This window comes from Acinonyx jubatus, chromosome D1 (genome assembly GCF_027475565.1).
Source record: "Acinonyx jubatus isolate Ajub_Pintada_27869175 chromosome D1, VMU_Ajub_asm_v1.0, whole genome shotgun sequence".
Taxonomy (NCBI): Eukaryota; Metazoa; Chordata; class Mammalia; order Carnivora; family Felidae; genus Acinonyx; species Acinonyx jubatus.
The window spans coordinates 50,458,212-50,471,942 of record NC_069390.1 but is presented as its reverse complement, the minus strand read 5'-3'; the positions used below and the strand labels follow the sequence as shown (position 1 = coordinate 50,471,942).

The window sequence follows — 13,731 nt, the reverse complement described above, 5'->3', positions numbered from 1 at the left end:
AGTGACTATCTTGGTTGCGGGCAGCCTCTCTGCAGTCTTCAGGTTTCTGCCCACTGGAGACTCTCCATCACTGACTCCACCTCATGCTGTTCTGGCAACTTTTTGGTGCTGTCCTTTTTGCCCAAAAGTCAGTAGTGCTCAGATACCATTAATTGTGGACATGGCTTGACAACCACTGTGAGCCAGGAGGGTAATTCAGTATCTCTCTGCCCTGTTCAGGTGGGTGAATCTATTGCCAGATTGTGTCTTCTTTCCCCACCTACATCTATCTTGCTTTGAGTCAGCCACTAGCTTTGCCTATGAATTATAAGCCATAATAGATGTGCAAAATAGGAAAGGAAGGAAGGAAGGAAGGAAAAAGAAGGAAAAGAAAGAAAGAAAGAAAGAAAGAACGAACGAACCTGACATGAAGTGGGAAAAAAATACTGCATATATATGAAGAAGATATGTGCCTGTAGAAAACACAGAGATTGAGCATGGACCCTGTCCACAGAGCATGTGGGCAAAGCCAGCAAGAAAAAGGAACTGAAGTGAAATAATCATGGACACCCCTAGGCCAGTGGGTGAGATGAAATGAGTACATGATCCTGGAACAGTGCTTGGTGCATAATAGGTGATCAGTACAAAATGTTTCCTTTGGAATAAGTGACCAAATGATATATACTTCCTGCAAAGCATGAACCTGGCAGAGACAGGACATTGTCATGAAAGGGAAAAAGAATCAGCTATTTATCTGGAGGAAAACTCTGGTTGAAAGCAGTCTGAAAAGACCTTGATTCCTCTCTGAAATTTTATTTTCTTGAAGTAGAGAAAGAATTAGGGGGCCTGGCAATTAATGGCCCATGATGGTTAATTTTATGTGTCAACTTCTCTGCCCCACAGATGCTCAGATATTTGGTCAAACGTTATTCTGGGTTTGTCTGTGAGGCTGTTTTGGATGAGATTAACATTTGAATCACTAGACCTAGTAAAGCAGATGGCCTTCCTTACTGTGGGTGGGCCTCATCCAATCAGTTGATGGCCTGAATAGACCAAAGAGCCTGACCCTCCCCTGAGTGAAAGGGAACTCCTCCTGCCTGACTGCTTGAGCTAGAACATTGTTCTTTTTCTTCAGACTCCAATGGAAACATCAGCTCCCCTTGGCTTTTGGACTGGAACTATACCTCACTTCTCCTGGATCTCCAGCTTGCTGATAGCAGATCTTGGAATGTTTCAGTTTCCATAATCATGTGAGTCAATTTTTCATCATAAATCAATCTCTTCCTTTCTCACTATCAAATATGTATATATTTATTCCAAAAATAAAAATATTTATTATTTTTATAATATTATATAAAATTTAAATGGCAAATGTTATATTTATTATTTTTATATTTATAAAGAATTTATGAAGAACAATAATTAGAATATATGTTTATAAAGAATAATAAATAATAAATTTTATATATATATATATATATATATATATATATATATATATATATATCCCATTTCTCTGGAGAATCCTGACAAATACAGGGCCTAATTGTAACCAATAAAGAGGAATTTGTCAGTGATGTAAAAATTGAGAAAAAGAGAAAAGGTAGTATTAGATTTGAAAGTGGTATAGGCATTTTAAAGGTAAGAAGAAAAGATTGTAGTCTTGCAACAGGAGATTTTAAATGGAATTTGGGCCTTAAGAGAATTGGATAATTCTCACTTAAAAAAATATAAAATACACTAGCAAAGAAAAGGAGGAGGCACAGGAAGATGCCATGGAGACTGTAGAGGGAGCTGTCTCCTCAGCTCAGATACCCAAGGCTGATTCCGAGAGGAGAGAAGAACACTAGACCAAAGACTGCCTTGTGGGCACTATTCACGGACGAGTAACTTAACATTTGTGTGAATAAGATTGAAACGAAGGACAAAGATAAGACATATGAGAATTGTGTCCAGAAAAATTACATTCAAGTTTGCTAGAACTGCAAAAAAAATGCAGTGGGGCAAAGAAGGGGAGGGTGGCTTTACTTTTAGCCACGGGCTATGAAAGAACAGATCCTGTTCTAAGAAAGAACAGACCCTGCTCGAAGACCATACTCTAAAGTAGATGTCCCAGTCCTGATTTGGTTCTATCTTGTCTTTCAAGGTATAATATTAGGATGAAAAGCATTATAAGGACTCTGGAAAGAGGGGACAGTACAGAGTGGGATGGACATCAGAGAGCCCAGCTCATCTCCAGGTCCACAACTTATCCCACCCTCCACAGATTTGCAATGGGGATTCTTGATGTACTCACAATTTAGTCATTCAACATTCATTTATCAAGCACATGGCCTGTGCGTGGCACTAGGTCAGACATCCAAAATGCAGAGATGAAGACAACACAAAATAGTCTCCCTGGAGCCTGAGGAATTCCAGAGAATGGAACAGGTTTTGGAGATCAGGAAGTGCTCTGACTTCCCCAAGGGGAATATGAAGTGGAATCCTTAAAGTACCAGCTTCCTGGTTCTTGGACACTCAGGCTTCAAGTCAGGTTGACATACTGTATATCAAAATCTGGTGGGCAATAAAAGTTAATTTCAGGTGTCTGAACCACGGACCCTTCTCAGTTAAATTCTGCTCTAGCTCCTAGTCCCTCTGTTTCTATGTCCTCCTGGCATCTGGTCATTAGCTTTGTCTCTAGGTTTTAATTCAGACCTTTCTTGCTGAGTAAAATGCCAACTGTGGCATCCATCCATCCATCCATTCATTCATTCATTTATTCAACAAGTATTAATTGAATGTCTGTCATATGCCAGACTCTGTTCTAGGTGGTAGGGATATACCAGTGACTAAAACAAAGTCCCTGACCTTATGGAACTTATCTTCTGATACTGGTTATAGTGGTGGAGATAATATAAACAAATATTTATCTATATATCTATAAATATCTATACAGATATGTATGGTAATCTAGATAGATAGATAGATAGATAGATAGAAATGGAGAAAAGTAAGATACATCAGCCTGAGAGAGACAAGGAGTACTAGAAGCTACTATTTTATGTAGTATGGCCAGGGAAGGCCTCTCAAATAGGGTGACACTTGAACAGAGATAGGAAGGACTTCAGAGTGAGAATCATGCTTTTCTAGTGAGAAGAACATCTCAGTAGAGAGAAATGCTAGTATAAAGGCATTGGAACAGGGTGGACAGAACAAAACTGGTAAGCGGTGAGGTCATGGCAGTAGTGAAGGCAAGGGGAGCATAGGATGTAGGGCCTTCCAAGCAATGGTCAAGACTTCGGCTTTAACCTGAAACTATAACTCTTGAAGGATTTTGAGCAGGGAAATGCCATAATCTGATATGTTTTGAAAGGATAACTTGTACTGTCATATGGAGAATAGGTTTGGGGATGGGGAGGTACAATCAGAAGAAGGAGAGCAGTTAAGGGTCTATCAGAATTATAGACTGGGGAAAAGTGATGGTGGGAAAGAGTGATGGTGGCATAGACCAGGTTGCAATGGTAGAGGCAGGAAGAAGTATGGAATTCTCAATGTATTTTGCAGGTATAATCAAAAGAGTTTGGGGCGCCTGGGTGGCTCAGTCGGTTGGGCGTCCGACTTCAGCTCAGGTCACGATCTCACGCTCTGTGAGTTCGAGCCCCGCGTCGGGCTCTGGGCTGATGGCTCAGAGCCTGGAGCCTGCTTCCGATTCTGTGTCTCCCTCTCTCTCTGCCCCTCCCCCGTTCATGCTCTGTCTCTCTCTGTCTCAAAAATAAAACGTTAAAAAAAAAAATTAAAAAAAAAAAAGAGTTTGCTGTTGGATTGGAAGTTGGGTATATGGAGTATTGAAGATGAAATGTTCCTGGTTTGGTCATTATTATTCTCTAAGACATGGTTTATTCCCACCTTCTTATGTTACCCACTTCTAGGCCCTTTGGTGGCCAACTCTTTCCATCCTCATTGAGAATGCCAGCTTTCAGCTCTGGCATTGGCCTCCCCTGTCATTTGCTCCTACGGAGCTTGCTCTAACTACCAAAGGAGGATTAGACAGGTTTTCTTCCCTCAAATTGAAAAACGAGGACAACAAAACTAATTGAAATGGCCTCTGGTGTGTCCTGAAATTTTTATCAATTTCAGGGAAATATAGGATTAACAATGTATGTAAATGTAGCATTTTCTTTTCTTTTTTCTTGATTAAAGAATCAATATTTGGGTGATCATAAAATGAAAATGGGCACATAAATCCCTACTAAGGAGGAGAATTTCCTAGGAAAATGAACTTGTGTTTCTGTTTCAAGTCAAAAGATAGATGATGGAGAAGAAATAGTTTCCTTCATGTTGTGGTAATGAATTTAGCCCAAAAACCTCTGATGCTAGCAGTGGTCTAATGACTACAGAGAAATTGTGTTGATGCCTGTTTTATTTATCCACCCTTGAAGTGCATCTCATCTGCCATACCACTGCTTTCTCCCCTTTTCCACTAATTGGGACCCAGACAAGTGTCTTTGGCATAGGAGCTGAAGGTGGCATTACTGCATCCCTGGGTCAGACCAAGGGAATCTAGCTTTGCTTCTCTGTTTTGGCTGTTACACAGATAGCTTGCCATTCCCACACACGAACAGGAGCTGATTAGCACTCCGGTGCCCTATTTAAGCTTTCTGGCTCCAGAGAGAAGCTATTTTGAAAAGTGAAAAGATTACACTCCGATAATAGACCAGAGGCCTTACCCATGTGGATGGCTCACAAAGATTAAAAGAACAAACCCAGAATAAATGCAGCCTGCACCTGATAGAACAATGAGGGTGACTTGTTCTCACACTGACTACAGGGGCTGTTTGAAGGAAGTTCCCTGCTCAGATCATTGGTGCCTCTGTGAGCCAACACAATGTCGGGTAGTTTAGGGGCCCAGTGTCTGATCCAACTGCTGTCTTCTCGAGGAACCAATTAAACCACTTCATACTCCTTTGATATCTCAGAGATCTTAGGTCGTAATTGGTAGACTTCTCTCTCCAAAATTTGTTTGATCTTTTTCTGAGTGTTCCTGCATGGCGACCTTTTCCCAGGGTCACTAATCATCTGAAGAAGTAGATGAGTGGGGAAATTCACACTTGTTCTAATTTATTTTAAACAAAAGATGATGCAGATTGGAATTTTATTAATCTCAGGCCAATATCCCCTAGAGCTATCTGTAAGAGGAGCCCATGGCTAGACAGGCCTTTAAGCCCTGTAGTCAAATTTAAGGAGATCAAGACTTTGGGAAGACTGACTCATTCAACTGTGATAATACCCATTTACCAGAAGTTATGTGGTCCAAAGGATACAAAGTTTCTTGTAATATCGGTCCCAGTGCATTTCTGTCCAGAAAATAAACAAATATATTTAACAATATTTAGTAAACACATGTGACATGTCAAGAACCTTGCCTACACTGAAGATTCAGTGGTGAAAGAGAATTAAGGCATTGGTTTTGGTGTCTATAATCAATGAAGAGGAAACTGTTGAAACAGCACTCCTCCTCCCCAATCAGAGTGGGTTCCATTATGTAATCCATGGTGTTTGTCCTAGAAACTTTCTGGTGTCTTTCAGATCTATTTTTGACTCAAGCATATATGTCATAGGTAGAAATGAATTATAGGGCACCAGGCCAGATTTATAGCCACAAAACATCCTAGTATTTACATAATCTACAGTGGTCCACAGGGGTGATGTTGTAGCAAAGTCACTGTGTCTAAGTGGAAGGTTCACCCACTGCTTGGAGCAGGAGCCCTTCCCCACTGCAGACAGAATATAGGCTCATGCTTATTGTTCCTGCCTGATCATCTTGGTCCAACAAAATAGGCTGGGGAAAGTGTTTTTGGGTGGGACAATAAGGTAGGATGGCTTCTGTTGACCCAGTTTTCAGGCTTATTGGACCTGGCATCTGTTTGGTGGGTCTTACTATCTAGAAGACAGAGTTTGAACATCTTTAGGGAAGCTTTCTGATCCTTTGAGGAAATATCTCCATGCCTCCAAAGTGGCATACTGTCATTAGTTTTTACCCATGCTGGGTTTTTGTACCTATTTTAAAGTGTGAGGAGTAGAAGGTACCAATGATAGTTAGGAATCCAGGAAAGAAATGTCAGGCAGGAATATATGTCCCTCAGTTTTAGCCATGGTCAAGCAGGAAGCCAAGTAGGTCTGATGGATACAGTGAGGGCCATGCCCTAGGACCCTAGTAGTATGTTTCATTTGCCCACACACCTGACCATGACTTTGAGCCCTCCCTTGGCCAGCGTGGCATGAGTAACTTTTAAGTAGGTTTTGCAATTTTTTAAATAAATTTTAAATTTTATAATAATATTAGATTTACAGAAAATTTGCAAAGACACTACAGAACGTTCCCATATGCTCCTCACCCAATTTCTCCTATAATTGATATTTTACATTCCCATGCTACGTTTGTCATGATGGAGGAGCTAACACTGGTAAAATCGCTATTAAACTCCACATTGTGTTGGGATTTTACCTGTTTTTCCCAATGTAGGGTTTTTTGTTTGTTTTTGTTTTGTTTTGTTTTTTAAGATTTTATTTTTAAGTGATCTCTACACCCAACATGGGGCTCATGTTTACAGTCCCCAAGTCAAGAGTTGCATGTTCCACTGACTGAGTCAGCCAGGTGTCCCACCCAATATAGGGTTTTTAAATCATTATTCATACACAGCACTAGTTGGTAGCATCCTATTCAGTGCATCATTGTCCAGTTTTGGTATCAGTGTTATGTCAGCTTTATCACCTTTCTCTAAGCTGTGGAACAGTTTGTAATAGATTGGAATTATTTGCTTACTGGTTTGAAAAAACTGACCTGTGACTTGTATAGTCTTAGTACTATTTGAGGACTTGTATAGTCTTAGTACTATTTGAGGGAAGTTGCACGGACTAAGACAAAGGCTGAGAGGAGCATTGATATACCAGCCAGGACTTTGGCCCCACACTCCAGTGTAATCCACAGTTGAGGTGCTAGAGTACTTGGAGAAGTCTCTCGTAGGCCACGTTGATCTGTATGTCCACATAGATAGCAGGCTGGGTTGCCTGGGTGGCTCAGTTGGTTAAGCGACTGACTCTTGATTTCGGCTCAGGTCATGATCTTGATGTACCTGAGTTCGAGCCCTGTGCTGGGCTCTATACTGACAGCATGGAGCCTGCTTGAGATCCTCTCTCTCCCTCTCTTTCTCTCTCTCTCTGGTCCTTCCCTGCTTGTGCTCTCCTTCTCTCTCTCTCAAAATAAATAAAACTAGAAATAAAGAAAGAAAGAAAGAAAGAAAGAAAGAGAGAGAGGGAAAGAAAGAAAGGAAGGAAGGAAGGAAGGAAGGAAGGAAGGAAGGAAGGAAGGAAGGAAGGAAGAAAGAAAGAAAGAAAGAAAGAAAGAAAGGTTTAAATGCCCACCTAGCCTCTTCCTCTTGAACCTACCCAAGAGGCTGGAATTTTATATCTCTTTGAGAAGGAAAGGCCACACCAGAGCCTTGTAGTTAATGAGAAAATAACAGAACAAAAACAGGAGGATTAGAGTTAGATGTGATGCTCAGAGAACCTACTCTTAACCCTTTTAGGCTCAGGCTCACTCCCAGAATTTTGATTCAGTCTCAAGTGGGGCCTGGAGTTTTATACTGAGAACAAATTCTCAGGTGGTACTGCTAGTCCAGGGACCACACATTGAGAAACACTGCCTTAAGGTATAGTTTGTAGAGAAAGCAACCATAACAACAACAGCAACAGAATAAGTGCTTCATTATGTCTCTTCATTTTCCAGTTTTTTAAATAACAATTCAGTTCCCTAGCAGCTTCCAAAGGACCAGTGATTTTTATTGTCAATTCAATATTTTCAATATTGCTTCTGACATATTTAATGTGTCTCAGTTACTTGCAGATATTTGCTTTCTTCTTGGAGCTCAAGTTGTGTCATGTTTGGCCTGTGGAGACCTCTTCACATTGGCTCCATGTTCTTTTGAAACATGACCCATTTCAACAGTCTTCAAGAGTCTCCTTGTTTCTGGGTACCAACAAAATGCTGCAGGCTGATCTTATAAACTTCATACTGCAAATTTGAATTCAGCCATTTATCCAGAGTCTTGGTTGCTTTTAAAGTGCATCTGTATTTAATAATTTTTTTATTTTAAAGAGAGAGAGCATGAACAGGGGAGAGAAGCAGAGAGAGAGAGAGAGAGAGAAAGAGAGAGAGAGAGAAAAAATCTTAAGCAGCCTCCACATTCAGTGTGGAGCCCAACATGGGGCCCAATCCCATGACCCTTGGATCATGATGTGGGCCAAAATCATGAGTTGGATGCTCAACTGTCTGCCACCCAGGTGCCCCATATTTAATAATTTTTTTCTGCATATTCTCATTGCAAAATGTATGGAAGTAGCATGATAGTGTAAAGAAGCAGAAAAAAACAGTCCTACCATTTTAAAGGAGCTACTGACAGCATTTTAGTCTGTTCCTTCCTGGGTATTTGGCATTGAAATTCTACATAGCTGAAATCACATTATGTATACAAATGAATATCTTGCATTTTTCATTTAAAGAACATTCATGACAATTTTCCTATATCATTAAAAACTTTCACAAACATAATTTTAATCACAGACCATGTCTGAGTCTGTGGATTTACCATAACTTCTCCAGTCATTCCCCAAATATTGGACATCCAGCTATTCTTGTAAATTATGCTTCCAAGGACAGTTGTGTGCTTAAATCTTTGATCCCATTTTATATTGTTTCCTTAGCATCTGTTCCAAAAGTAGAATTCATAGATCAGAGCATATGAACATGTTTAAACCTATTACTATTTTGGTTTAAACCTATTACTAAATTACTAAATCGCTATCCAGAAACCATTATACTACACCCTTCCAGCTTTGAGCATTCTCATTTTAAAATCTTGAGTGTGACAGGTGAAAAATTAATATCATTGTTGTCATTTGAATGTTTAACACTTGATCCTTTAGGATACTGAAAATATTTCCTCTGGTTTATCATTTGTCTTTCAGTGTTGGATTAGTTTTTGGTACACAGAAACCTTCCATACACATCTGCTAATATCTTGTTTCGAAACTTCTTCCGTTGGATTTATAATGTCTACATTGATAACAGAAATAAAAGAGAAGTTTCTGTCTAGTTTATATAAATTAACTATACAGCTGATTTTTACTAGAGCACATATGTTCTATAAACCAAGAAATAAGAGCAAAAAAGGAGATTTGCCAGTCTGCCATGTAGTCACACACGAGAGGAGCCCCTGGCCTTACACTGTAATCTGCGTGTGTCAGGGTCTTTTCTTCCCAGCTCTGCCCCTCTGTGCTGGGTAATTGAGCCTCCCATATTTGGAGGGACAGTCTTTGTTGAGATGGTCACTGCTAAAAACCAGTTGTGATTTAATAATCTGCATGGGCTAACACCCTTCAAAAAATGTCTCAACCAGAACCCTGTGATGGGACTAGCAACAATAAAGTCTTCCTCTGGCGCCTCTGCCAGAGCCTGGCTGTCTCTATCAGAAAAACAGGCAGAGCTATAATAACAGAAGGGAAGGATGAGGTCATCTCAGTATAGGAGAATGGTGTGGGGAAGGCGCACTTCATCCTCTGCCTATATGTGCCCTAGTGGGCACTCTCTTCTGTTGACTCCTCCTTCTCTCTGCCTGTGTCAGCTCCCCCACCTTTCCTCCTGCAACTCTCTCTCACTAAGTCATTCGGGACCATGCTTGCATCCTCCCTCTGCACTCAGGAAACGCCCTTCACGCTTTAGGATTAAGAGTTTCATCCTCTGCATTTTGCAGAATCCAATAGAGTCTCCCAGTTTCTCTCCTGTGCTCCTTACGGTTTCCTTCTCAATTCATTGCTATGTTGGGAGAGGTGAGGTGAGACTTAACTCTAATTTCCTGAAGAGGAAACTGAAAATGAGTCACTGTTTTTTTTTTCTTTTGTTTGTTTTTTTTCAACGTTTAACCTAGTATATAAACACATTTCAAGTGATTATTATTTTTGTTAAGACACTACAGTTTAATATATGCCAAGAGAGAAATAATTTGTATCAATATGACTCTGAGCCTTGCCCATCTTGAACAATAAACCTCCCCATTATTGTGTTATTGTGTTAAAGAGCATTTGGCAATCTCTGAGCCTGGCCTGCTTTGCAGAAGGAACCACACTAGCTCTAAAAGGCCCTTCCTCGCTATGCAGGATGGATGCTGCCTGCTCCAATTAATTTGACAGTCAGTTCATTTCACCTCAAAATGGCATGCTCCCCACCTGCCACCAAGATAAATTAGGTTCCTTCTGGAGTGTCAGTCTCCATATTTGCTTTGGCTCATCTACTACTTGTATTTTTCAAAACATATTTACACACAGTCACATGTTTTAGGGGAGAAATAGAAGTAGGTAACATTTGAGGTAGAAAATTTGGCTTTGTGGCAGTCTTCTGTTTCTACTGATAGAAGGAGCAGTTTGGGAAGGTTTCTCTCATTGTGAGCAAAACATGGGAATGGTTATTTATTTAAATGTATGACTGGACCAGTAGGCCCACTCTGCCATGGGACTATAGGTTTAAAAGAGCATTTTTCCTCTTGATGTAGCTAAGCAAATGCTGAGCTCAGGAAAGGATGTGAGATAATTTGCATATGGAGATTAGATGCTGGGAAAGGTCTTAGGTTCCATCTGCATGGCAAACATGAGGCCCAGAGTTGAAAATGATACAAAAGGCCCCAAACAGGAGCTGTTTGTTCATAGGTGAGTCTGGCGGTGGCCAAGGGTGCAACGCTTTGGGCCTTGAGTGGGTTTGGGAGCTTTGCTTCAAAATGTGGTTGAGGTTGGCAAATACAGCAGGTTCAGCCACCCCAGCGGAACTTTGAGGGAAAAGGCTACGCATGTATTTTTGTGCTGACCAAGTTGTAAACTTGGAATCCAAGGATGAGGCAGTGCTGTGGCAGCGAAGGATCTTTGTAGAGATAGTTGCTGCAGCTGTAGACAAGCATCCTCTGATCTGATGAAACCAGTGCTCAAATACTATGAGATAGCAGTGGGAACAATGTAGGTTATGGGATGAACATGCTTTCCAGTGTCTTTCTTCATGTATTTTTGGAAGGAAGATGGATTCCTTCAAACTGAGAAAGCCCCTAGTGGTCTTGCATATTTGGACATGATGGTGGCTTCAAGGGGGGAGAAACCAGATTTCTCAGAGTTTCCAGAAATCTTGGATTCTGTTTTTCCTTTCCCTATTTCTAATCTGTCAATAATCCTTAATGATTCTACCTCCGAAATCTAAATGAATCCACTTCTATGCTGCTCGTTTGGGCCACTGGCATTGCTTTCCTGGTTTATTAGCCTCCTAACCTCTGTTTCACCTCCCACCCCTGTAGAATTCACTCTCTGCACAGGGTAAACTTTTTTTTTAATGCTTATTTATTCTTGAGAGAGTGCAAGCAGGGGAGGGGCAGAGAGAGAGGACAGAAGATCCAAAGCAAGCTCTGCATTGACAGCAGAGGGTCTGACGTGGGACTCAAACTCATGAACTGAGAGAGATCATGACCCTAACCGAAGTTGGATGCTTAACTGACTGAGCCACCCAGGTGCCCCTGCACAGAGTAAACTTTTGGAAATATAAACCAGTCTTGCCATTCTCCTGCGAAAACACTCCAATGGCTTAACTGCCTGCTCATAATAAAATCAGATCTCCCTATACTGGCCCATAAGCCCTCCAAGTTCTGACCCCCTCTCCTGTCTCCTCTCTCACTGTTCTTCCTCTGCTCATTGCACCCCAGCCACTTGACTTTCTGTTCCTGGAATAGGATGTTTATTGCCACCTTAGGGCCTGAGCACCAGATGTTACGTTTGCCTGCATTTCACTTTTGACTCCTTAGCTTCCCTGCCACATCATTAGGGGGGCCTTTCTTGGACATCCAAGTTAAGGTATCCCCCACTCCCATCACTGGGATATTTTCAAGTTAGCGTTTATCAACACCTAACATTTTCTTAGCTATTTTTATCTACCAAGCTATCTATCTACCATCTCTCTAATCCAAGCCAGCTACTAGTTTATGGTCTAGTTTAGGGGGTGGGGAGGGAGTGGTGACCGATGAATGAATAATTGAATGAGTGGCCAGCTATGGATTTATTCCTTTATTACCTCTTTTAGGCTTCAACTGCAAGTTCCATGGGAGCAAGAATTTTGAATGGATCCTTAGCTTCTAAAACAATGCCTAGTATATAGTAGTCATTCAATAAAGGTTTGTTGAATGAATGAAAGGGCCAACGTGAATAACTGAAAAAGTAAAGGAGGTGTGCTCACCTTTATTCCTGGAGGGTACGAAATGCAGCTCACCTATAACACATTCGGGTGCTTTCCAGGAGACAGGTGATGTGCAAAGTGCTTTTTCAGGGCTTCATTTACTACTTACAACAACCTTCTGAGTTACATACTATATTATTTCCATTTTATAGGTGGAGAAACTGAGGCTCAGAGAGATGAAGTAACTGATATTTAAGTCAAAGCAGAATCTCTGATTATATGATACTATCTAGTAAACTGGTAATAAACGGTTTCATTTCAGTAAAATACGCTTACAACAGTCACAATTTTTTATGTAAGATTCTACACATCTGAGAATAATATAAATAATGGTAGCCTACACATCTGAGAATAATATAAATAATGGTAGCGTTGGTAACAATAATTGGTAAAAGTATCCTTTCTTGCTTGTTTCCTGTTCATGTGGGGAGTGCTACATTATGGCAGAAACAGTTATCAGCAAATGATCAGATTATAAATGATCCAATATGGGGACAAAACTTTGTTTTGTTTTAGTATATGTGCTGCTGAAGCGAGCACTGCTCTGTCTGTTTTGTTACAGATTGTCTTTTCAGCTTGCAGGAGAGGAAGAGATGGAGCGAAACAATCTTGTATTAAAGGGTATGTGAAAGAGACCTAAACTAATTAGCAATCTCTTCCTCTCATGTAGAGAAAAACACTGTGCTGTTTCCTTTGGAAAGTACAGGCTTCTTTTGGAGGCAGAAGTTTGCTTTTCCTAACTCCGTGGGGTACCTGGCTCCCAGGAGCAGCCTGCTTTGGAAGGTAGCCCCCATTTCCAGCTTTAAGTAGGCCTGGCATTTGTGTTTTTGTGTCCATCCCCCTGGGCCCATGACAGACAGATGGAGCTTGATTCTAAACCGACCTGCTGAGCTTGGGTATGATGTTTTCAGACATGAAATCTTGATTAACGGCAAATGTTAATTGAAGCAGTGAATTATTGAAGTGCTTTTCCATAAATGATAAATGGTGTTGTTGGCTGTTTTGCCTCTTGTGACATCATAAAACTTTCCAAGAAGTTGCTAGCTTTGCCCAAGGAAAACCGGAAGAGGTAGCCATATTTGCTAGCATTCATGATGACCCACTTATGGTCTAAGGACAGGCCTGGGTGGGGATGACACCACATTCTCTCCTGGAATCTCCCATCAATCACTCCAAACAAGCAGATCTTTCCCTTAAACGCAGAACTGTCACCACGTGATATCATCCAGCCTTCTAGCTTCAGTTCCCATCAAGAGCTGATGACTCCCAATCTCTACCTCAAATTCAGATTTTCCTCTGAACTCCTGACTCATAAACACAGTTATTACTGGACAACTCTGCCTGAGGTCCCATGAGATCTCAAACTTATATTCATTCCTTTAATAAATACTTATCAAGCACCTATCATATGTCCCTAGTACCACTTTATTGCAGGAGCAGGTGAGCTCCTGCTA

General features: G+C 40.9%; 1 protein-coding gene across 1 annotated transcript in view; it reads left to right on the top strand.

The window, feature by feature from the left end:
* The window catches only part of NLRP14 (NLR family pyrin domain containing 14), a 283,814-nt gene that overhangs the window by 121,805 nt on the left and 148,278 nt on the right, over positions 1-13,731 (top strand). Inside the window, exon 11 of the mRNA XM_053203537.1 lies at positions 1,115-1,229. Coding sequence (XP_053059512.1) covers positions 1,115-1,193 — 79 coding nt within the window. The 3' untranslated portion in view covers positions 1,194-1,229. The remainder of the gene's footprint in view (positions 1-1,114; positions 1,230-13,731) is intronic.